The following is a 24469-nucleotide window of genomic DNA, read 5'->3' as shown; positions in this document are numbered from 1 at the left end:
CACCACAAAAAAAGTATTTAAAAGTGACAGATGTTGGGCCGGGCGCAGTGGCTCACACCTGTAATCCTAGCACTTTGGGAGGCAGCGGTGGGTGGACCACCTGAGGTCAGGAGTTCGAGACCAGCCTGGCCAACATGGTGAAACCCCACCTCTACTAAAAACACAAAAAATTAGCCGGGCGTGGTGGCGGATGCCTGTAATCCCAGCTACTTGGGAGGCTGAGGCAGAAGAATCACTTGAACCCAGGAGGTGGAAGTTGCAGTGAGCCGAGATTGCACCATTGCACTCCAGCCTGGGCAACAAGAGCTAAACTCCATCTCAAAAAAAAAAGAAAAGAAAAAAGTGATAGATGTTAATGAGATTTATTTAATCATCTCACAGTGTAATTCATGAATCATAACATCACTTTGTACTCCATAAATATATACAACTATAATTTGCCAATTTACAATTATAAGGTTAAAATTTTTAAAAATAAAAGGTAACGACAACAAAAAAATTGGTAAGTAGAAAAATCGATGAATACAGAAGCTGGTAAAAACTAGTAAGGCAAATATGGCAAAATGTAGAATGTGTTGAATCTTTCAGTATTTGGGTGTTTATTGTTCTTTTTCTACGTTAGAAATTTTTCAAAATAAGTTGCAAACAATTTCCATATTATTCTGATTTTTACACAGTAACAGAAAACATTCCAGGCTTCAGCTCATTAATATTTCTTCTTTGTTCTCCTGAGGAATCAAAAGATTCTCATTTATGATATTTCAAAAGGCACATAAAGAAACATATCCAAACTTTGTTGTCTCTTCATTCAAGTTTGGCTTTAATATTTTATTAAAAATTTTTGTATTTGTAAATATTAAAACACTGAAACTTGCTACTGACACAAGAATGACAATGCACTAACAATAAAATCAAACTATTCAGAAGCAGTAGCAACTCCATGATTCCAAGGTAATTTAAACAGGCAATCTCAGAGTGCTTCAAGATGAAGGCGCAAAGCAGCCTCTCAGCCTGCAGTTATGCACGACACCGGCAGATAGCGCTGCAAAGCTTCACAAATGCAGCGGGAAGTCCATTTACCAATGGTTGTGGCGATCTCCTAATTAGCTTGAACTGAGTTTGTATTAGAATTTATAATTTTTACTGCTTATTGCAGTTACTCATATATTACTGACACTGGAACAGATATGTTTTAACAACTGGTTGAGCCGTACCAGTGCGAACCAGCTGAATGTCAGCGCTGTTCCCTCCTGTGACAGAAGCCATGGGCGCCTGCCTGAGGGCACTCCCCTCACTGGGACTCTCAGTACCACGCCCACCTGTCCCCAAGGCTTGTTCCATCACTAAGCCCCACCTTCCCGCATTTTCACCTTTCTCCTCCACTTGATCCTTCTTCCTAACATCATGTTAACACACTCCAAACTAAAACACTTCAACTGCATATACTCTACTCCCTCCATTTTTTTCTTTCATTGCAATCACTGCCATTTTGAAAATTCTCTCCTCACCTCCACTGCCTCTACTCTTTTCCTCCAAATTATTCCTTAACCCTCTGACATCTGGGGCCTCTGAGTCCACCTCTCCAAAGAAATGCTCCCACCAAGACCATGGAGGCCCCTCTCGTTGCTGGTGGATATTCTTCATTCTCCGTGCCACCACCCATCACACCCATCAGCAGCATTCCACACCGCCCTTCCTTCCTCCTCTAGCTTCATCACACCATGTTACTTTTTCTTGTCTCACTGGATCCTTTCCCTGCTCTCCTTTTTATATGTTTCCTGCTTTCTTCCTCAGCCTTCTCTGCTCCCCACACCTATATGTCCATGATGCCCAAATCTCTGTTTCCAGCCACCTCTCTTTCCCCGAGCTCCATTTGCATAAACAGTCTCAGATGAGATCCAGGGCGCTCACGGTGGTATGACTGTAGACAACTGTCTCAGGAAACAGACCCATGACACACCCAGTTGCCAAGTCAGAAACAGGATGTATACTCTTGACGTGTCTCTCTCCCCTACATGGCAAAACAATCCCAAGACATGTCATTTCTATCTCCTAAGCAACCCATAAAACGATTTCTCTTCTTTCCATCTTCCATTACCCTAATGCTAGTGTTCATTCTCTCCCCCTGGGATGGCTGTAAAAGCCTCTGATTTCTCCCCTTTCCAAACCAGTCTCCACACTGCAATTATAGTGATCTTTCTAAGGCACAATTCTCACCTTTTCAGTCTTAGGCTTAAAGTTCAATGTTCCTCTGGATAAAGCCTGAATCTTTAACATGGCTACAAAGGCCCAGCAAGAGCTGGACCAAGCCCACCTCTCCAGCTTCACCTTTCCTCATTTCTCCTTTGCACCCTCTGCCTCTGAACAAGTTATAGTCTTCCAAAGTTGTCATGTTCCTTGACCTTTGCTGCCTCCTCTGCCCAGAATGCTATTTCCCTCTGTCTGGATAACTCCTGCCCAGTATTTGGCCTCAGCACAGACATCTGTTCCTCTAGGAGGCCTCCCCTGATTCACCAACACCAGTTTAACCCCCCTACTGGCTGTTCCTACAGCAATTCTTTACCACGGACTACTGATTTTTAGTGTCTGTTTTGTTTTGGCAGTCTGACATAACTTGATATACTAATGCAGCTTCTAGTCCTGTCCCCCACTCCTTCCTGATCACTATCCCAAGGTCCCTCCTATATGGAGCCACCACTACCCCACTGGATCCTGTACCACCACCCTTCTCCCAGAACTTATCACATTTTTTTTTTGTAATTGTCCGTTTCCATTCTCCAATAAATTGTGAGCTCCACAAAGAACCATTTCTATCTCACTTACCACTTGGAAGTGACAGGCAGATAGTAATTGCTCAACAAATGTTCTGAGTGAATGAATCCTTGGGGTAATTATGGTACTAACCACCTTATTCAGTTATGACAGTTCAGTAAATACATGTAACATAATGCTTTTATAGTTTACATACTGCTATAGAGCTATTGTATTATTATTATCATTCTATTCCTACCTTCTATTCCTTGAGGGTAGGATACTGCCTTATTCAATTTTGGTTATTGTCCCAGAACTCAGGGACAAATGTCTGGCATATATTGTTTTCAATCAATTTTTGTTGACTGTATCAATGATTATAATAAGTGAACAAAGGCCCATATAACTGAACTATCCTGGACCACACACAGCTACCCTGTTCCAGAACCAGGACTAGAATCCCATCTGGAAAAAGGGAAACTTGGAAGTTGACATCTAAGTGAGATTCCGGCATGGATGAGAGAAACCCTGATTTCTCTCCATCAAGAAACTAGCCAGCTATGGAAGCCACCAGAGCCCCAGAGCTCCATAGTCAAGTATTCGCATAGTAGACGTGACCCAGACAAGAGGGTGCGAGGACAAGGGTATTTCAGCATGGAGGGGAGACTGGGCCCTTGGTTTCCTGTGTCTTTGTAGTCAGTTCTAACCTCAGCCTCAGCACTGGTGTTGGGACCCTATTCATCCTGATCTGCAGGTCCCTCAGTTCTTTTCCTGTTGCTATTATCCTACAGAGTCAGCAAGTCACTGAGAGAGGCCTGGTAAGAGGTTTTACAGTCTAGCCCTGTGGGAGTGTCAGAAGTCGCCTTCTGCCAGGTCTTCAGCATAAAAAACCCCCCTCCTCAGCTCCCAATCAACTCTTCATCCCCACCCCAGACTCTCCCAAATGCCCTGATGAAACCCTTGAGGTGGAAAAAGATAAAGACAAGCAAAGATAAACAGCACAAGCAGCAGAGGTACAAATAGAATTCTGATTTTTCTCCTTTCTCTCCACATTTTGAGGAAATGAATCCAATGTCCTCACCAGAGGACAAGCAGAGAAGTCCCCTGAGCATCTCTGAACATCATGAACCCTCAAAGTAAGCTTAGCTTGGGCCCCTTTTCCTTTTCTATCAGTGAGGCTACAGAGCCCCAGATGGGAGACAGGTGGATTTTTCTCTCAGCTGGGACCTTTTCTCTTTCTTGTCTAGCACATTTTGGGAAACCTTCAAGTACATATCATGCTGGTAGTATTTAAACTTTGCACTGGAGTGAATTCCAGGGGTTATGTCCTCACTGAGACCAATGGAGATGAACATAAAGGAATATGTGGCCAAACACCTCAGCCTCTTTAAATATACTTTCCTTTGCTCCTTGGTTAACAGGGTCTGTCTGCTCACATTGGAGAAACTGCCCAGTGACTCAGATCCTGAAAGGATCTGCTTTAGAGCAAAAAGGAGTCTAGTACTTTTCACTCCTCCATCTTGTGGTCAACCTGTCAAACTACACTTTTTGCTATCATCCAATATAGACAACACTGGCAGTCAGTAAAACAAAGCTCATTCTTCCATTTCGAAAAGAATTAAAGAATTAAATCTAGAAGTCTAGTTGCTGGCTTAACAAAGGGATATACAGCAAAGCCTAAGGTGCCCTGACTCACGAGAGAGTTGATCTCTGCTGCAATGCTGAGGTGAAACCCTAAAATGATTCTGGCCACCTGCTAGGTTCTAGCTCTGACCCTGCACTGGGTCATCTTTGTTCCACCTCCAAACCAGAGTAAATGGAATTCAGGAGGCTGGTTCTGTGCCCACCCCTATGTACCTCATATACTCGCAGCTGCCAGGCTTTTAAATAATGAAACTTAACACTGTACTTAAAGGGCTGTTCTGCTCAAATCATAAATGTGCACGCTAGTTGTTCACAATTAAAACTCTACTCGTACACATTAAATCGACATTTTCACAAGCGTTTTGCCTTAACTAAAAATTTATATCAACATGAAGACCTAGAATTATACTGCATGAGCCCCCAAGATTTGCAGAACATCATTCACCCTTCTTAATCCAAAAACTTGGGTGCCTGAAGGTGGGGTTTTGATCATGGCCAGGCTTCAGTGGTACATCCTTATATGCTTGGTGCTCAGCACAGGTCAAGACACACAATAGACCCTCAATAAATATTTGCTGAATTTGAACAATTCCTGTAAAAATCTCATTTAGAGACATCAGCTTGGGACACTTCCTCTCTTACTGTTGCTTCTCCCAGAAGCTCCTGGAATGACTAGGTCTGGCAGCAGGGGGCGCACAGGGCTGCTGCTCAAATCGGAGAATGGCACAAACTCCAAAAGGGAGCTGGATTTAGACCTCCCCTCCCCATGTAGATAATGGGATTCCTAAAGTGCAGAGTGGGAGAGTGGGTAGAGGAAGCAGGTTTCAGAGACTGAGAACCTACTAAACAAACTCCTAAGAGAACTTTCCCTTGCAAAGAGAATGCATGAACAAAGAAGGGAGAAGAGGAGAGAAGCCTCCCACAGCTGTTAGCCTGGAACAGCCGCTCTCACCTCAGTTCATCTGGGGAAGGGGCTACAAAGCAAACAATCTTTATTCACAATTGGGGTAGCAGAGGGGAGATACCCCCAGGTCAGTCCAAAAGCAAAGACATTGGGTGGGAAGATGGCACTGGGCGAGGAACTCAGCACTCATCCTCACCCAGCAGGGCATAAGGGTTTCGGCCAGCCAAACTGGACCCTGGAGCTGAGGTTGGGGTGTCCTCATCCCCTTCTCCCTCCTCATCCGCATCCCGGTCCTCCTCTCCCTCCTCCTCACAGGAGCTGCTCAGCTCTTCCTCTTCCTCCTCCTCCTCGTCACCTGCTGGCCCCACCCTGCCCTGCAAAACCACCAGCTCCGTGGTCTCTGGATGGGACTCCCAGGTGCCTGGGGAACCAAAACAAGAAAAAATGGAGGAGAGTTTTGAGCAAGGAACTAAAGCCAGAGAAAGATGGGGAAGAGGCAAAGGCTAGGAATAACAATAATCTTTATAGCTGCTGGCATTCATTCATTCATCCATTCATTCAACTTCCTATGTGTAGATTGCTGAACAGAAGCTTTGTGCACATCAACTTCAATAGTTACAATCACCATGCTAAGGGTCAATTATTACCCTCAGTTTGCAGATCAGAAAACGTCTCAGATGTTAAGTTACAGAGCTAGCCAACAGGTACAGAATCCAGGTTTGACCCTCTTGCTCTCTGGCCACAAAGCCCACACCCTTTTACCTATACCATGGCAGGGGGCTAGGGAAGAATATCTGGGCTCTGACCTTTCTGTTCACTGTAGCCTGGGGGATGAAAACACAGGCTGAGGCGGCCGTCCACTGCCAGCCGCAAGAGACTGTTGGCTGCTCTGTACACATCATTCCGAGCCGCCTTGGCTGTCTTGTAACCACGTTTCTCTGCCCAGGCTGGAGGGAGAAAAGAATAATGGAAAGAGAAGGCATTAACCAGATACCAGTTATATTCCCACTCCCATAACACAGTCCTTCCAGTTTTCCCCAAAACATTCCAGGCCAGAGATCTTACTGGCTATGCAACAAAAATCTAGGGGTGAGTGGACAGCAGCTTCATCAATGGCAGAATCTCTGAGGAGAGGAAAGGAGACAGGGAAGGGTAAAAGGCGAGGCAGGTAAGGAAGAGCAGCTGAAACCAGGTGGGGTGAAGCCAGGCACACGGAACTCACCTTCACAGATGTCCCAGGCACACCAGGGGTGTTCCGCTGAGGGGTCCTCAGCCTCTGGGTGGCGCAAGTGGAGCAGGGCCTGCACGGGAATTCGGGAGGCCAGGTAGCCCACAGCAGTATAGGGCTCCTGGATCTGGGCGATGGGGTAGATCCCTGCCAGAACCTGAGGGAAATGAGCACTCAGTACCTTCCTCAATGTCCCACCTTCTCTCTTTCCCTTACCCACCCTCCCCCTCATACCTGCAACTGCCTAGGCAGAAGAGATGGGAAGATGAGGCCCGGGCAGTCACAGAGCTTCACGGAGGGAGTAAGAAAGTAGGTCTGAAAGTATCGGGTATGGCCTGGGGTTCTGGAGACACTCACGACTTTCCGCCCCACCAGCCCATTGATCAGCGAGGACTTTCCCACATTAGGGAAACCTGAGGAAGGCAAGGAAATTTAATGTTTAACAGGTTTTTACTCTGTGGTGGGACTTGGTGCTATACCTATAGGTAAAAGGGGAACTAAGGCTCAGAAATTAAGGAAATGGTATTGCAGAATACAAATCATGCTCTGGGCTCGCAGGGTTAAATCCTGGCGCTTCCACTTACCAGCTTTGTGATGTCAGGGCAACTAACTTTCTGAGCCTCTGCTTCTTCATTTTACAGCGCAGACACCTCCCTACCTTAGGGTGGTCAGGATTAAATGAGATAACCAATACAACTTGTGTGGGTCAGTGCCTGCAGTACAGTAAGTACCCAGTACCAGTGATCCACATCTCATAATTACCATGACTTGGCCTGGCACAGTGGCTCACGCTTGTAATCCCGCACTCTGGGAAGCCAAGGTGGGTGGATCACCTGAGGTCAGGAGTTCAAGACCAGCCTGGCCAACATGGTGAAATCCCATCTCTACTAAAAATACAAAAATTAGCTGAGTGTGCTGGTGGGCACTTGTAATCGCAGCTACTTGGGAGGCTGAGGCAGGAGAACCACTTGAACCCAGGAGGCGGAGGTTGCAGTGAGCCAAGATTGCACCATTGTACTCTAGCCTGGGCGACAAGAGGGAAACTCTTATCTTGAAAAAAATAATAATAATTACGATGACTTGTCCAGGGAGGAAACTGGAAGCCTTGGGACTCACTGCCACTCTGCTCAAAACCACTACCAGTTTTTGTATTTCTGGCTGACTTCAGTGCCTTTATCTCCCTTCCACAGAGCATCTCATTTACCCCACCTCAGCTGCCCATTCCCGTGGTAATACCTGCATCTTGTCACTTCACAGCTCCAAAGCCTCAATTCCAAGCAACCCTCTCTGCCCTGACAACTCATCTTTCCAGCTCACTTACTCTGGTTCCTCCATTCCAGTAAGTCTTTGACCCCTGACCTTAACACAGTAACACTATGCAATATCCAACTCGTGTCCTCAATTTTCTTCTTTTTTTTTTTTTTTTTTTTTTTTGAGACGGAGTCTCGCTCTGTCGCCCAGGCTGGAGTGCAGTGGCCGGATCTCAGCTCACTGCAAGCTCCGCCTCCTGGGTTCACGCCATTCTCCTGCCTCAGCCTCCCAAGTAGCTGGGACTACAGGCGCCCGCCACCTCGCCCGGCTAGTTTTTTGTACTTTTTAGTAGAGACGGGGTTTCACCGTATTAACCAGGATGGTCTCGATCTCCTGACCTCGTGATCCGCCCGTCTCGGCCTCCCAAAGTGCTGGGATTACAGGCTTGAGCCACCGCGCCCGGCCTCAATTTTCTTCTTACTTGACTCAGATTTCATGATCCAGCTCCTCAGTCAGGCCTGTTCAGAAACCTGGAACTCCCTGGTCCCACCTCTCCCCTCTATCTTACTCACCTGGCAAAAATCCCAACCCTATAAAATCCAGTTCTGCCCATTCAGCACTGCTCTTGGGGAGCTGACTGTGGCTAAGAAAAGATGTACCACTGTGCTCAATCTTTACAGCACATGGAAGTATCTAGGAGGGAGAGAGGGAAGGAGGGAGAAAAAAGTTCTCCTTTGACGACCACCACCAGACCCATTTCTCTGTCCGCTTTGCAGAAAAACTCCTTAAAAGACTTAGCTACTTTCCACCACTTCTTCCTGCTATCTTCTTTGTAACTGTAAACTATAACATACACAAAAATGCACAGAAGGCTGGGCGCAGTGGCTCAAGCCTGTAATCCCAGCACTTTGGGAGGCTGAGACGGGGGGATCACGAGGTCAGGAGATTGAGACCATCCTGGCTAACACGGTGAAACCCCTTCTCTACTAAAAAACACACAAAAAAACTAGCCAAGCGAGGTGGCGGGCGCCTGTAGTCCCAGCTACTCGGGAGGCTGAGGCAGGAGAATGGCGTAAACCCGGGAGGCGGAGCTTGCAGTGAGCTGAGATCCGGCCACTGCACTCCAGCCTGGGTGACAGAGCAAGACTCCATCTCAAAAAAAAAAAAAAAAAAAAAAAAAGCACAGAACATACATACATGTGCAGCCTGATGAACCCGACACCACCCAGTGTGTGACAACACGTTCCATCTTTCCTTTTTTTGTTTTTGCTTTTGTTTTTGAGACAGAGTCTCACTCCCTTGCCCAGGCTGGAGTGCAGCGGTGCAGTGTTGGCTTATGGTAACCTCATCCTCCCAGGTTCAAGCGATTCTCATGCCTCAACCTCCTAAGTAGCTGAGACCACAGGCATGCGGCTCCACGCCCAGCTAAATTTTTGTATTTTTAGTAGAGGTAGGGTTTTGCCATGTTGGCCAGGCTGGTCTCAAACTCCTGACCTCAAGCAATCCGCCTGCCTCAGCCTCCCAAAGTGCTGGGATTACAGGCATGAGCCACCGCACCCGGCCTCCATTCATCCTTCTTGATCATAATCCTCTCCCTCTACACATGTGAGCTTTATCCTTTTAAGAGAATCCACTCCTTACATTTCTCTTTAGTTTATGACCTGTGTATCTCTCAACAATGCAGCTTAATTTTGCAGCTTTCAAACTTGATACAACTGAAATTGTGCGGTATGGATGCTACTGTGTCAGGCTCCTTTCACATAACTTTATGTGAAGTTGTTGCACCTTCTCTCATGGTCCTACTCCAATTTGGGTTCTCCACCCCACTGAAACTATGGATTTTCACATTGCCAAGCCCGCTGAGCAGGTCTCTGTTCTCTCGCTTGGCCTGTCAGCAACAGTTGACACAGCTGATCCCTCCTTTCCTCTTCAAACACCTTCTTCATTTGACTTCTGGGACACTCCCTTGGTTTTCCTCCTTCTCACTCTCCTTTGCCCAGCTAAATGCTGGCTTGTCCTAAGGCTCAATCCTTGACCTCCTCTTCTCCACCTATTTCCTTTCTCTCCTACATCTCATCCAATTCCGTGGCTTTTTTTTTTTTTTTGAGACAAAGTCTCGCTCTGTTGCCTAAGCTGGAGTGCAGTGGCATGATCTTGGCTCACTGTAACCTCCGCCTCCAGGATTCAAGCGATTATCCTGTCTCACCCTCCTGAGTAGCTGGGACTACAGGCATGCACCACCACGCACGGTTAATTTTTTGTATTTTTTGGTAGACAGGGTTTCACCATGTTGGCCAGGCTGGTCTCAAATGCTTGGCCTCAGGTGATTCACCTGCCTCCGCCTCCTAAAAGGCTGGGATTATAGGTGTGAGCCACTGTGCCCAGCCTAATTCCATGGCTTTAAAAACCATATATATCCATCAATGGCTCCCCAAATTTAAATCTTTCCCAAACTCAAATTTCTATCCTCTTCTCTCCCCTAAGCTGCTGACTACCTGCCCACTGCCTATTCAACATCTCCACTAGGGACATTTAAAAAGAATCTGAAATTTAATTTTTGATTCCCCTCTCCTCCCCAAAGCCTTCAAATCTGCTTCTCCCCTAGTCTTCCCATCTCAGTATTTCCAGTTGCTCAAGACAAAAACATGGAAGTCCTTCTTTATCCTCACTTTCCTTCATGTGCCAACTGCAAACCATTAGCAATCTCATTTTCTCTACCTTCAAAATATATCATGCTTCTGGCCCTGTCTCACCACCTCCAGCTCCAGCATCCTACTCTAAGCAACTCTTATTTCTCTCCTAGATTACTGAAATAGCCTCAGCTGCTCTCTCTGCTCCCTTTCTTTTTTTTTTTTTTTTTTTTGAGACGGAGTCTGGCTCTGTCGCCCAGGCTGGAGTGCAGTGGCCGGATCTCAGCTCACTGCAAGCTCCGCCTCCGGGTTTACGCCATTCTCCTGCCTCAGCCTCCGGAGTAGCTGGGACTACAGGCGCCCGCCACCTCGCCTGGCTAGTTTTTTGTATTTTTTAGTAGAGACGGGGTTTCACCGTGTTAGCCAGGGTGGTCTCGATCTCCTGACCTCGTGATCCGCCCGTCTCGGCCTCCCAAAGTGCTGGGATTACAAGCTTGAGCCACCGCGCCCGGCCTCTGCTCCCTTTCTTGCCCACCTCCCATCATTTATTCTCTACTCAGGAGGTATACTTTTTTTTTTTTTTTTTTTTTTTTTGACGGGGGGGCGCTGTGTCGCCCAGGCTGGAGTGCAGTGGCGCGATCTCGGCTCACTGCAAGCTCCGCCTCCCGGGTTCACGCCATTCTCCCGCCTCAGCCTCCGAGTAGCTGGGACTACAGGCGCCCGCCACCACGCCCGGCTAGTTTTTTTGTATTTTTAGTAGAGACGGGGTTTCACCGTGTTAGCCAGGATGGTCTCGATCTCCTGACCTCGTGATCCACCCGCCTCGGCCTCCCAAAGTGCTGGGATTACAGGCTTGAGCCACCGCGCCCGGCCAGGAGGTATACTTTTAAGAAACAAAATCAAATCTATCATTCTGCTGTTCAGAAGCTACCCTTGGCTTCTCATGAGACTTGGAATAAAATCCAAAATGGCTGTCACAGCCTCAGGGCTCTACATGATGTGGGCCCTGGCGATCTTGCTGACCTCATTCCCAATACTCTATCCTGGCTCCCATACTTCAATCTTCCAGGCACTCTTGCTGGTCCTAGAATCTCCAAGCCCATTCCTTCCTCAAGACCCTTTCCCCACAGTTCTGAATGGCTCACTTCATCTCATCAACCAGTTCTCTCCTCAGGGAGGTTTTCCCTGAGCACCTCTCCTTTCAGTCACTCTCTATCCCCTTTCGTTGCTTTATTGCCTTCACTGCCCCTACAAGATTTCGGATCACAAAACCTATTTACTCACAAGAAAATAAGCTCCATGAATATACAGACGTTTCTGCCATTTTCACAGCAGTATGTCCCATCCCTAGAATATCTGGCACCTGGTAAGCGTTCAGTACATATTTGTTGAATGGGTAAATGAATGAGAGCTGGAAGGAAATCCAAACTCAGAGGTGCCTGTGCCACAGCAAACTCCCTCTCACACCACCTGGAATAGAGACCAGCTAAAGCAGAGCCTGCTAAGAGAGGGAACAGAGGCTCCTTGTGAGGGGAAGCCTAGGATCAAAAGTCAGGGAAGGGACAGCCAGATGAAATGACTGGAAAGAGGAGCAATGAGGCAGGTTCTTCCAAAGACAAAAAGGACACTAAGAGATAAGTCAGGGCACTTCCAAGGAGTCCAACTACCTACTCCACATTCCCTAATTTCTTCTGGGTTGGGCCTAATTTGGTTCCAATATCACCTCAGATACCACAACTTGTCCAAGGTCTCTTCTTACCTCTCCTACCCTAAATGAAGACAGGCCCTGGGTCCTAATGATACATTCCTTTTTCCTCCACTGTGAGCTGAGACAAAGCCCTTAAGAGGAGATTCTCCTTGGCAACAAACTTAAAGGGTTAAAACCTAGAAGAAAACTAATACTTGCTGAGCTCCTACTAGGATTTGATGATCACTGTACTACACACTAATTACTATAATTCAAATAGTTTATATAAACCACTTAAAACAGTGCCTGTTACATAGTAAGCACCATGTAAACACTAAGTTTTAACAATGATAATTATTACTGTTATCACTATTTGTCAGATATTCTTAGGCTCTCTCAACACTATTCCCGTCATTCCTCACATCCATTCTTTTTAAAGACAGGGTCTCAGTCTGTCAGCCAGGCTGGAGTACAGTGGCACAGTCACAGCTCACTGCAGCCTTGAACTCCTGGGCTAAGTGATCCTCCTGCCTCAGCCCCTGAAGTAACATGGACTACAGGCACACACCATCACACTTGGCTATATTTTTTTTATCTTTTGTAAAGATGGGGTTTCACTATATTGCCCAGACTGGTCTTGAGCTCCTGGTCTCAAGCAATCCTCCCACCTCAGCCTCCCAAAGCACTGGGACTATAGGCATGAGCTCTCACAAATGGCCCACATCCATTCTTTTAATCAGGTATCAATGGCCTTTTTTAAAAAAAGTCAAAGTAACTAAGACTCAGAGTAGCAAAATCACTTGCTCAAGACCTCACAGCTGAGAAGAGGCTGAATTTAACCCAGGCTGTCAATGATCCCTCCACTGCAGCAGATGCTTCTTCTGCCTTGCCCACCACCACTGGCAGAGATCACCCCTCAGACACCCTGGGGCCTAATGAAACGTGATCACCCTCTCTCTTTTCCAAATATGAAAACTCTGTACCTCCTTGGAGGCCACCACGCACAAGCTGCCACTTCCTTACCCACACAGCCGATGGTCACCACCCCATCCTTGTAGCGCTCTCGGGTTGGGCCAGTTGGCTCCATTGCTGAATCAGTCTGCTGCTCCACCAAGACTGCTGGGCCATCGTCCTCTTCCTCCTCCTCCCCGGAGCCATTACCCCAGGTGGCCCCCGCTACATCCCGAGCAATCTTCTCCCGCCAGCTGCTCAAGTCCACTGCTCAAAGAAGGAGAAGATTAAAGAGGTCCTCCCCAGGGCTGCTGTGTATGATGGCACATACTGTGCCTTGCAGCCTGCACAGATTATGTAACTGGCACCCTCTGGAGGTGTACAGTGCCAACCTGAACAAGAGCAGGTCAGAGAATCTCCCAAAAGTCACTTGATCCCACCCTCCCTGGAATCATGCACATCTCTCTGAGCTTCTGAAAAGTACTAGGAAGGCTAAAGGCAGCAAGCCACTGAGGCTCCCGACTACTTGCTGCCTCTCGTCCCACCAGGTCAGTCTGCTCCTTATTCTGTCCCTTCCCCGGCTTCTTGCACATCTCCACCATACAGCGGGTGGCTTCAGGAAAGGTGAGCAAAATGATTCTGCGTCTTGGGTCTTCCCCATGTCCTCCTACAGCCCTCCTCTAAGGGCCACATACCTTTCCCCACAGTGATGGCTTCACAGGCTCTCAGCAACTGCTCTGGCCCCAGGGCCCGAGTCCATCCTCTCCCCCGCCTCCGACTCTTCTTCAAGACTGAGATCAGAAGGCACAAAAGGATTGGCACACGGGCTTAGGCCTCTCATCTCTCCCACCACCCTTAGGCCCAAGACCAGGTGCCCCCTTGTCAACAAGCCTGTCTGTTCTCCCCTTTGTCCCCTGCCAACTCACCTCTCCCAAGCTGCCCTCTCTCATTGCCCACTCACCACTACTAGGGTCCTGTGGGGTGCGGGGGTCCCGAGGGAAAGAGGTGAAAAGGACGACATGGAGCTGGGGATAGTGTTGATGGAAATAATGCTTCCAGGCAACCACAAGAGCTGGCGGGGCCAGATCCACCTTGTTCAAAACCAGCACCAGGGCCAGCCCAAGTTCTCCAGTCACATACTCATAAAGTGCTGGCGGGAAATTCACAACCTAGGACAGGGTTGATAAGAAGATGGAGCAGTGAAAGGTCAACCCAGAGTTCTCTGCCTCCAGCTCCCCACTTAGCAGGCATAGCTCAGAGACAAGGCCCTGGTGGTAGCAGATTCTGGGCTAAAAACTATAAACCAGCCAAACTGAAAAAGGAAGACAAAACAGGGGTTAGTAATATTTCTGAGTCTCAGGGGGCTTCCTATAGGTCATGATTAGAGATGGAAATGAACCCAAAACAAGACAAGGAAACAGCGTCACTTAGCACACTGAGGTAAAGGCTGGGATCGGAAATAGGGATGGGTGTTAGGGTAACAATTAGTCTGCTTTTGTGTGCGCACAACTATATAAGTGTGTATACATGCAAGTACATGCACTCGTGTGCATGTTCGTGTGTTAACAATGTGACTGTGAACATGTGTGCAAACATGCCTGTGTATATTGATGTGCACATGATGTATGTGTCAGTACATGTGTGTGTGTACACATTGTTAAGGACCTCCAACCTAAACGGTCCTCACAGACCTCCCTTTCTCCCACTGGAGGACAAGAGTGAAGTTGCAGAGCTAGGATTCATACAGGGCAGTCCAGCAGCAGTCTACAGCCTTAACTACTACTCTACGATTCCAGGTGGGTTCTGTAGCAACTGATGTGGCAGTACTAGAGAAATGAGATAAGGAAGAAAGGGCATCTTGGGGCTGGGCAGGAGGAAGCCCCCAATTGCATTCATAGAATCCCTGGAGCTCCACACTTGGATTTTCTGTTGGTCTAACTGTGATGAGTTAAAGGATAGGACATGGCTGTTTTGAAGAGGAGAGTGAGCTGGCCAAGGGAGGAGTGACAGGCTATAAGAGAGAATAAAAAACTGAGTTCCTAACTGCAGACATCAACACTAGGCAGAGGTCAGAAAGACAGGAAAATAGATACCTGTCTCCCAACTCTTGCCTCTGACCTTTGCCCCTGAAAAACCTTTCTCCCTCCTCCTCCTTGCCCACCCTTATTCCTAGTACTCACTGGATGTCGGATATCAGTGATAAGCAGGACAATGTCAGACATCTCTAACACCCGCCACAGCTGCCTCCATGTCTAAAAAGACAAGATCAGGAAGAGAACCTGAACACAGAGTCCCTCTCAAGCCTGATCCCAAGCCAATTTGACCATTGGTCACTATGCCCCACTCCTGTCCCTAGAGTACACTGTCACCTCCAGATTGTGCTCAAAGTAGCTGAGTTTCTCAGAGGAGTAAGCCCCATGAATCTTCCCAAGATACTCTTGGAAGCTCCGTTCCTCTTGGCTCATTAGTTGCTCCTTAGACATCTCATAGCTCCAAGGAGGACGTCGAGGAAAGTCCAGAACTGGGAAATCAGGAAAAAGTCCAAGTGTGAGGGAATTTTCAGGATTCAAGAGTACATCCCAGACCCCTCCATCCTCACACTAGGCTCTTACCTTTCCAAACTCCTTCCCCAGCCCAATACTTGTCTTGCCCTCACTCACCTGAGCCAGGCTGATAGACCTCCCGGATGTCCAGCTCCAACACCTCAGCACTGACCGGCTGTAGAACTTGCTCCCGGGCTGCTCTCTTTCTCCTCTCTACCTCCTCTCTGCTGTCTCTCTCAAAATGCAGTCGGTATCTAAGGGAACAGGGACCGAGACATCCAGCGCAATCCTGTGGCCACAAACTCCTATTTTCTCCCCTCTTGGACAATCAACTTCGCAAAGCATTCTCTCCTCGTTCAAGTCTCCTCTCTCAAGTCAGCCTTCCCCCAAGTCCTTCTTTCAGGCAATACTCAGCCTCCTCCTTCTAAAAGCCCAACTCTCTCCAGCCCCTCTGGAAAGCAAGATTGTGGCCCGCACTGGGGAGCCGAGGGGCTAGCGGAGAACTGTTGCATCGCAGGCCCACCGTCTTCACCAGCAGCAGCCCACTTTCCCCCAAAGCTCTGACTTCCGGGTAGGCGGGAAAGCCGGGAACAGCGCCCCCTCCCACCCTCACCGATTTGGGTCGTAGCCTCGTGGACCCAGCCCCTGAGAAGGCTGCTGGTTAAGCCTGCGGATATGATGGGTCACAGACTCCCCGTCCGAGGTGTCTGTCTGTTCCTCTCGCCGCTCCCGGCTCCCGCTGCGGCTGTTGGAACTGGAGCGCAGCCCATCTTGAAGCCCTGCGGGGAGGGGCCGGTGACGCCAGTGCTGGCCAGCTCTCAGGGGCCATAAGACCCTCTCCCCCACCGGTCTGACTCTTCTTCATCCCACTCAACTTCTTCCGACGCTCTGTCCTCCCAACCACCCTATTCGGGACCCTCCCGGATGTGCGTGGGGGGGAATCACTCCTCCAGGGAGCAGTAGGGACGGCGCCCCGTGCGAGCTGGAGGGATTCCCCTCCCCCAACTCTCCATCCTTCCCCACCCCTTCCAGATGTGGGGGGGGTGGGGTGGGAGATCCCCTCCGCGATAGGCTGCGAGGGTTGGCGCGGTCCCACGACCCCCTCCCACGACCCCCAGAGGTGCAGCGGGCACACCCCTCCTTCCAGCTGTGCGGAAGCCCGAGCCCCGCCTCCTCCTCCAGCTCCCGCACTGACCTCTCTTCCGCTCCCGTTTGTCCTGCAACTGCTTCTTCTTCTGCTTCACGCTGAAGGGCTTCTTCCTCGGCATGGCCCGGACCAGTCACCTGGCCCGCCCTCCGCCGAGCTCCTGCCGCCTCAACTGACTGCCCCCCGGGGCAGTCCCCGCCGCAGGGGCCCGGGACCCTAGAGGAGGCGGAGCTAGCAGGTGACGTCAGCGGGCGGGCCCGACCGAATTGCCGCCGCGGCGGCGATGGAAGGCGGACAGGGGAGATACACAGTCACTTCCCTCCAGGAGCGAGGCGAAAGGATGATGCGGGGTGGGCTACTGGCACGTGAGAGCCAGTGGCACCGAGAGAGCACCCCGGCGGCAAGGAAGGAGGCGCGCGTGGGAGGACCAGGCTAACTCCGTCACGGACGCTACCAACTCGCGTTCGGAGGAGGGGGGAGCGCGTGTCATCACTACCTTGCGCTCCCGGGAGAAGCTACCACTCACCTGGAGGGGGCGGCGGAGCGGAGGGCGGGGCCTATTACCTAGGGGAGAGGAGGAGTGGACACGCTGAGGCTACACTCCCAACCCCCGGGCTTGACCTTAGTGGAAAGCCGAGACTGTGCGTCCCGGGAATGAAGCCAGGTTGCTGGGCTACACCGGGGGCACGGTCAGAGGTCTTTAGGGGAGGGCGGCGGTCTGAAGAGTCCTGGCTGCCGACCTGCTGGGACCCAAATTTCTTGTGGGAACGATGATAAGGAGCAGGTTTACAGATCAGAAGTGCAAAAGCGGGCGAGAAGCGAAACCCAGGCGGGACAAGGGCTTTTGGAGGGAGGTCAAAGGGCACAAAGTTGTGCCTGCAGCTGTTACCATAGTAACCGAGGACCGGATGTGGCGATCTTACGGTGCGACAGTCCTCTTCTCAGGCCTTCTGGCCCGAGAGCCTGTTGACTCTGTGACACACTCTGAGGAGCTGGTTGTGGTGTTTTCCAGCGAGGGAAGAAGAGCGGAATTTTTTCAAAGCATTTATAGAAACGCAGCAAAGGGAAGGTGTGAGGTTGCCGCCATGCCTGGCAGAGACGGAGAGAGGCAGTTTACTCCAGAATGCGGCCGCCACAGATGTTCTCCGCAACCTTCCGGAAGTGGAATGGTGGGAGCTTCGGCATTGCTGCCCACCGACCCCCCGGAAGCGGAAACAGAATCGCCGCGTGCCCCTTCCTCACTACCCTCCAAATCCCGCTGCAGCCATTGCCGCAGCCACGATGCCGAAACGAAAGAAGCAGAATCAGCACCAGCCACCGACACAGCAGCAACCCCCACTGCCCGAGCGGGAAGAGACTGGAGATGAGGAGGATGGGAGTCCCATCGGTGAGGGGTCAGGGAGGGATGTGCACATGCCTGTCAAGCCCGTCCGGGCGAAGGGCTAGGGGCTAATAAGGTGCGAAGGAAGGGGCTCTAACGGAAGGAGGAAGGGCGCACGCGCTGGGTAGGGATGGCAGCAGGGCTGTCCCAAATGGAGCCTTGAACCAGGAGTTCTCTTACTGGAACCGTCAACCTCAATACGGCCCCAAACCTTTCTGGAGAAGGCGGGGGTGGAGAGAGTAAAGAGCTCTTTTGCGCAGCCGCAGAACAGTAGGGGAAAGGGGCAGTAGAGATGTTGCAGATTGCGATGACTGGGTTGACAGTTTGTATCCGGATTTTGACTGAAAAGGTACAGGTGCCGCTTTCTCTAAACTAGTCCTCTGGCCGAGTGAAAGGAGAAGAGAACTGACTGGCCAGCAGTTAAGGTGAGGGATTGGTTTATGTCTGGAGACACTTAGGTTGTTTTGGATAGCGACGGTACGGTGAGGAAAAGAAAAAGTTGTCAGTATCTTTTCCTGCATTATCGCCTTTGATTGAATATCTACTTTTTGCAAACCCTGAAACAGCTTTGCAGAAAAAAGAGCAGATAGATGGGGTGAGAACTCCTAAGACTGCTGAAAATATACCTGACTTTACTGGTTGAATTAAGAAATGAGTAATACAAGAAAAACGCCTAAGAACAGAATCATCAGTCCTTTAATCCATTCTGATGACCATATTTTCATGTCTGCTCTTAGGACCACCCAGCCTTCTGGGCCCTCCCCCCATGGCCAATGGAAAACCTGGCGACCCTAAGTCAGGTGAGGAGGAAGGGGCCCTGATCCTTGTATTAGGTCGCGGATAAGACAGCAAGGGAGGGGATAAAACCCAGGAAGGACTTAAAAATCAAAAGATCAGGGATTCCATCCCTAAATGAATGGAGAGAAGTTGTATATTTGCTGACTGAAAAACTCAATGTTGTAAAAATGTCACTTCTTCCCAAATTGATGTATAGACTTCATGCATTCCAAGTCAGAACACCCATAATGTTTTTGTGGAAATACACAGTATTATAGGGAAATGCAAAATACCAAGGTGAGAGACTGTCAAAACAATCTTGAAGTGGGAGGGCGTACTATGAATATCAAGATTTGTAAGCTGGGCATGGTGGCATATGCCTGTGGTCCCAGCTACTCAGGAGGCTGAGGTAGGAGGATCCTTTGAGCCCAGGAGTTTTTGAGGCCACTTGGGCAACATAGTGAGATCCTGTCTATAAAAACAAGAAGGAAAAAAGACTTACTATAAAGCTACAGTAGTTACAACGATGCGGTTTGGACACAATGATAGACATAAGTCAACAGGACTTATGTCCCGAAGAGTCCAATAACAGGCCCATACATGTGTGGACACTTCATTTATGATGAAGATGGAACTGGAAAGTTGGTCTTTTCAATAAATGATATTGGATCAATTGGATATTCATGTTAAAAAATGGAATTTCACCTTGTAGTCATAATCATATTGTATAATGAACTGTAGATCTAAGTATAAAAGGTAAGAGAATAATTATTCTAGAAAGTAAATGTATTTTCTAAGAGTAGCTAAGAGTTCTTAAACAGACAAGAAATGTAGGTATACACACTAACCATAAAGGAAAGATTGATAAATTGAACTCCGTTAGAAAATATAAATTTGCGGCCAGGTGCAGTGGCTCACACCTATAATCCCAGCACTTTGGGAGGCTGAGGCGGGCGAATCACGAGGTCAGGAGTTCAAGACTAGACTGACCAACATAGTGAAACCCCTATCTCTACTAAAAAATACAAAAATTAGCTGGATGTGGTGGTGTGCGCCTGTAATCCCAGCTACTCAGGAGGCTGAGGCAGGAGAATCGCTTGAACCTGGAGGCGGAGGTTGCAGTTAGCCGAGATCGCACCACTGCACTCTAGCCTGGGTGACAGAGTGAGACTGTCTCAAAAAAAAAAAAAAAAAAAAAAGAAAGAAAAGAAAATATAAACTTGCCAAATAACGCCATTAAGAAATTAACAGGAAGCTATACAATAGAAGATATTTGCAACAAATATAACCAATAAAGATCCTGTATCTATAATATATAAAGGATTCTTCCAGACAAGCCATTTGAAAAATCGACCAAAAAAAAAAAAAAAAAGGACACCTTATTAAAATGGAGCTCTAAATGAACTAAAAGTCTAAATCAACAAGTACTCAATATCATTAATCGTCAAGTAAATGCAAGATAAAAATATACCACTTTGAAATTAGAACTCTTGTGTACTGCTGCTGGGATTATAAAATGGTGAAACTACTATATAAAACAATATGAAGAGATTCCTCTTAAGCAATTAAAAATATATATGTATGACAAAAAAAATTAAAAATAGAACTACCCCAGAACTCCTGCTTCCAGGTATATAGCAAAAAAAAAAAAAAAAAAAAATGGAAAGCAGGGTCTTGACATATTTGCAGACTCATGTTCATAGCAGCAGTATTCACAATAACAAAGAGGTGGAAGCAACCCACATGTCCACTGATGGAAGAATAAACAAAATGTGGCGTGTACATACAATGGAATATTATTCAGCCTTAAAAGGAAGAAAATGCTGTCACATACTACAACATGGATGAACTTTGAGGACTTTATGTTCAGTAAAGACATAGTGTATGATTCTGCTTATCTGAGGTGTCTAAAGTCAAATTCAGGGGCCAGGCGTGGTGCTTCACACCTGTAATCCCAGCACACTGGGAGGCCAAGGCAGGTGGATCACTTGAGGTCAGGAGTTCGAGAACAGCCTGGCCAAAATGGCGAAACCCCATCTCTACTAAAAATAGAAAAACTAGCTGGGCATGGTGGTGCATACCTGTAATCCCAACTACTCAGGTAGCTCAGGCATGAGAATTGCTTGAACCTGGGAGGCAGAGGTTGCAGTGAGTCGAGATTGCACCACTGCACTCCAGCCTGAATGACAGAGTGAGATTGTCAAAACAAAAAATAAAAATAAAGTCAAATTCAAAGAAACAGTAGAATGGTCGTTACTAGATGCTGGGGGAAGGAAGACAGAAAAGGGGAGTTTTGTTTAATGGGTACAGAGTTTCAGTTTTGCAAGATAAGAAACTTTTGGAGATCGGGCATGGTGGCTTACGCCTGTAATCCCAGCACTTTGGGAGGCCAAGGCAGGTGGATCATGAGATCAGGAATTCGAGACCAGCCTGGCCAACATGGTGAAACCCTATCTGTACTAAAAATACAAAAATTAGCCAGCTGTGGTGGTGGGCACCTGTAATCCCAGCTACTCAGGAGGCTGAGGCAGGAGAATCGCTTGAACCCAGAAGCTGGAGGTGGCAGTGAGCCGAGATCGCGCCACTGCACTCCAGCCTGGGCGACAGAGCGAAACTCCATCTCAAAAAACAAATGAACAAAAACTTGGAGATCTGTTTCACAACAATATGAATATACATAACACTACTGAACTGTACACTTAAAAATAGTTAAAATGGTAAATTTTATGTGTTTTTTACCACAATAAAAAGCAAACAAAACGAGGCATGATGACTCATGCCTGTAATCCCAGCACTTTAGGAGACCAAGGTGGGAGGATCACTTGAGCCCAAGAGTTCAAGACCAGCCTGGGCACTGTGGCAAGACCCAATCTCTCATTAAATAAATAATAATAACCAAACAAAATAACCACCACTTTTCACACTCACCAGAATGGCAAAATTTAAAAATCTAACAATTCTAAGTGTTGTCAAGGCTATAGGACAACTACTGGTGGGAGTGCAAATTGCTATAACCACTTTGAAAAAAAATTTGGCATTATGTGTGAAACTTGAGCATAACATATACTTTATAACCCAGCAATACCTCTACTATGTATATACTCAACAGAAATGCATACGTATGTGTAACAACATGTATAAAAATGTTTATAGTGGCATTTCTCGTTATAGCCCCAAACTGGATACCACCCACATGTCCATCATCAGTAGAATGGATAAATATGTTGTTGTGTATGCATGCAATGGGACTACACTGCAACGAAAATGAATGAACTACTGCTACAGGCAACCTGGATGAATCTCACAAACATGATGTTGAGCGAAAGGAGCCAGACATAAAAGAATGCAGACTGTATGATTCCATTTTTGTGAAGTTCAAAAACAGGCAAAAACTAACCTATGGTGTCAGGATAGTGGTTACCTTTGGGGAGGAGGGTGGGTAATGGGAAAAGGGGCACAAGGGGAGGATCTTTTGAGGTGCTAATAAGGCTTTATCTCTTCACCTGGTGGTGGAAACTCAAGTGTGTCTACTTTGTGATAATTGGGTTGTGCACTTAAAACTGGTGTGTCTTTAAAACTGCTGTTCTTCAATAAAAAAAATTTTTTAAATCAGGGCCTATCAGGATTCAGCTGCCCATTGGTCACCTTTCTGTGTCTTTCTTTCTCTCTCTGTCTCTCTCTCTCTCCCCAGCTCTTCACAGAGGTCCTCCAGGATCAAGGGGACCACTGATTCCACCACTGCTGAGTCTCCCACCTCCTCCTTGGGGTAGAGGCCCAATTCGGAGAGGCCTTGGCCCCAGGTCTAGCCCATATGGTCGTGGTTGGTGGGGAGTCAATGTTGAACCTCCTTTTCCGGGGCCAGGTCATGGGGGTCCCACCAGGGGAAGCTTTCACAAAGAACAGAGAAACCCTCGAAGGCTCAAAAGCTGGTCTCTTATCAAGAATACCTGCCCGCCCAAGGATGATCCCCAGGTTATGGAAGGTGAGGTCCATTTTGTTACGCCCATTACTCCCAGAGTGACCTAATTTTCAGAAGATCATTCATGATCTTCTTTGGGCTTTCCTTTTTGCTTTTGAAGCAGAAGTAGACCTGAATGTTATTTCTCCCAGGAGAAAAACTACCATTCCAAAATACCTGGAAATGGTAGGGGGTAGAAAATCAGTTCTCCTTCTGTCTCTGCTTTTCATCATATTTGTTTTCTTTGTTGCTCAAATTTTTAACTTTAATTTTCACTTGTTCACAGACAAATCCGACCGCCCTGTCTGCCGACATTTTGCCAAAAAGGGTCACTGTCGATATGAGGACCTCTGTGCCTTCTACCATCCAGGCGTCAATGGACCTCCTCTGTGAGACTGTGCCTTCCCATCCAGGCTGGAAGGAGCTCTCTGTGACCTAGCGGCCATGTATTTCTCTGTAGCCCTGTAATGGCTACTGTGAGGCTCTTCCAACACCCTCAGTCAGTGACACACCCACCCCATCCACCACCTCCCCAGTTTGGGGTCCAGAGTTGTGTTGCGTCACTGGTGCGCGGTGTATGCGCTTTCTTCTGATCCAGCCTTTAGAGACTTGCCTTTGGGACCCATCTTTGCTCCCTTAAGTTGCCTCCTGGATCTTCTTTCCCATCATCAAATGACTGCTGAACAGGAAACCTCTTTGGTGCTGTTTCTTGTGCATCTGTCCACCTGTTCCCCAGTACTGCCCTCAATTCCTGAGAGCCCTGGAGCGGTTTCCTACCATTCCCTTCTTTTAGCTGCTTGTTTTAAGTCCTTTTTATGTGACATTCCCTACCCCCAATGTTGTCAGCTGCTTGTGAAACTCAGCCAGGTTGTCTAACCTGGGGTCAAGTTTGGGTGACTGGTGCAGAGTTACTTCCTAAAAGGCCACTCTCCCTGCTTTTGGATTTCGTAGTTTCTCTGTCAGTAGCATGATCCCCACCGCCGTGGTCTATGATCACCGTGCTTTGTGAAACTGTGCATCCCCTTGTAGCCTCTCTCAGTGTCTGTGGCATTTTTGTGACTTCCCAGAACTAGAATAAGTTTTCCTGCCAAAACGAGTGAGGCACTTGACGCCCTCTGGACTTTCCCACTTCCCAACATGGAAGAATTGTGAACTTTCCATCAGACTGCCTCCCTGGCCCTCCCCATTCTTCTCTTGTTGGTTACTCTGGGTCTGACACAGGCCCATGAGATGTCTTATAAAGCCTCCAATGGCTTTATCCTACCTAGATCCCTTCCAGCCCATTTTACTTAGACTATGTCGTTGTGAGGCCACCAGTCCTTTCATTTGAATTCTGTGAATCTCCACCTTGCCTATCTTTGGGTGGAACCTGGACAGTACTGTCGCCTTCTTCCAACCCTCTTCCCCTACATCCCTGGCACTGGTTGTTTTCTGTGAAAACAGCAGTGAACAGGTTCAGTTTTGAACTGGCCCTGAGGAAACAGGTCAGGAGTTGTATTGGCAAGAGGGAGGGATGAGAGTTGTTGGAGAACTGAGAATGAGGTGTTTTTTTTTTTTTTCTTTTTAACATTTTTTTATATTAGTAATAAATGCAGTGGAAACCAGCATTTTCTTTAA

At 47.9% G+C, this 24469-nt stretch overlaps 2 protein-coding genes across 3 annotated transcripts; one reads left to right on the top strand and one right to left on the bottom strand.

The window, feature by feature from the left end:
- Positions 1-799: 799 nt before the first annotated feature.
- LOC112622318 (guanine nucleotide-binding protein-like 1) lies at positions 800-18409 on the bottom strand. Its single transcript, XM_025381784.1, has 12 exons — positions 16785-18409; positions 16203-16368; positions 15707-15843; positions 15416-15567; positions 15227-15298; positions 14008-14215; positions 13742-13837; positions 13119-13313; positions 6762-6940; positions 6522-6684; positions 6106-6246; positions 800-5720 (listed from the first exon to the last, which is right to left on the bottom strand). The coding sequence occupies exons 1-12, from the start codon at positions 16855-16857 to the stop codon at positions 5479-5481; spliced, it is 1824 nt and encodes a 607-aa protein (XP_025237569.1). The 5' UTR covers positions 16858-18409; the 3' UTR covers positions 800-5478.
- On the top strand, positions 17366-24469 carry LOC112622319 (proline-rich protein 3). 2 transcript variants are annotated; one of them, XM_025381785.1, is made up of 4 exons: positions 17366-18123; positions 18855-18917; positions 22586-22876; positions 23139-24469. In XM_025381785.1, the coding sequence occupies exons 1-4, from the start codon at positions 18018-18020 to the stop codon at positions 23243-23245; spliced, it is 567 nt and encodes a 188-aa protein (XP_025237570.1). In that variant the 5' UTR covers positions 17366-18017; the 3' UTR covers positions 23246-24469. The 2 variants fall into 2 exon arrangements, with proteins under 2 accessions (XP_025237570.1, XP_025237571.1); XM_025381786.1 differs by lacking the exon at positions 18855-18917.

This window comes from Theropithecus gelada, chromosome 4 (genome assembly GCF_003255815.1).
Source record: "Theropithecus gelada isolate Dixy chromosome 4, Tgel_1.0, whole genome shotgun sequence".
NCBI lineage: Eukaryota > Metazoa > Chordata > Mammalia > Primates > Cercopithecidae > Theropithecus > Theropithecus gelada.
This window is presented reverse-complemented; position numbering and strand designations above follow the sequence as displayed.

Bases quoted from the DNA above. Each gene is read 5' to 3' on its own strand.
- LOC112622318 (XM_025381784.1), bottom strand. From the start codon at position 16,857: ATGCCGAGGAAGAAGCCCTTCAGCGTGAAGCAGAAGAAGAAGCAGTTG. The intron at 15,844-16,202 runs GTGAGGGTGGGA...CTGTTCCCTTAG, and splicing joins CGAGGCTACGACCCAAATCG to ATACCGACTGCATTTTGAGA. The intron at 13,314-13,741 runs GTATGTGGCCCT...TTCTTTGAGCAG, and splicing joins AGCCATCACTGTGGGGAAAG to TGGACTTGAGCAGCTGGCGG.
- LOC112622319 (XM_025381785.1), top strand. From the start codon at position 18,018: ATGCCGAAACGAAAGAAGCAGAATCAGCACCAGCCACCGACACAGCAG. The intron at 18,124-18,854 runs GTGAGGGGTCAG...GTCTGCTCTTAG, and splicing joins GGAGGATGGGAGTCCCATCG to GACCACCCAGCCTTCTGGGC. The intron at 18,918-22,585 runs GTGAGGAGGAAG...CTCTCTCCCCAG, and splicing joins ACCTGGCGACCCTAAGTCAG to CTCTTCACAGAGGTCCTCCA.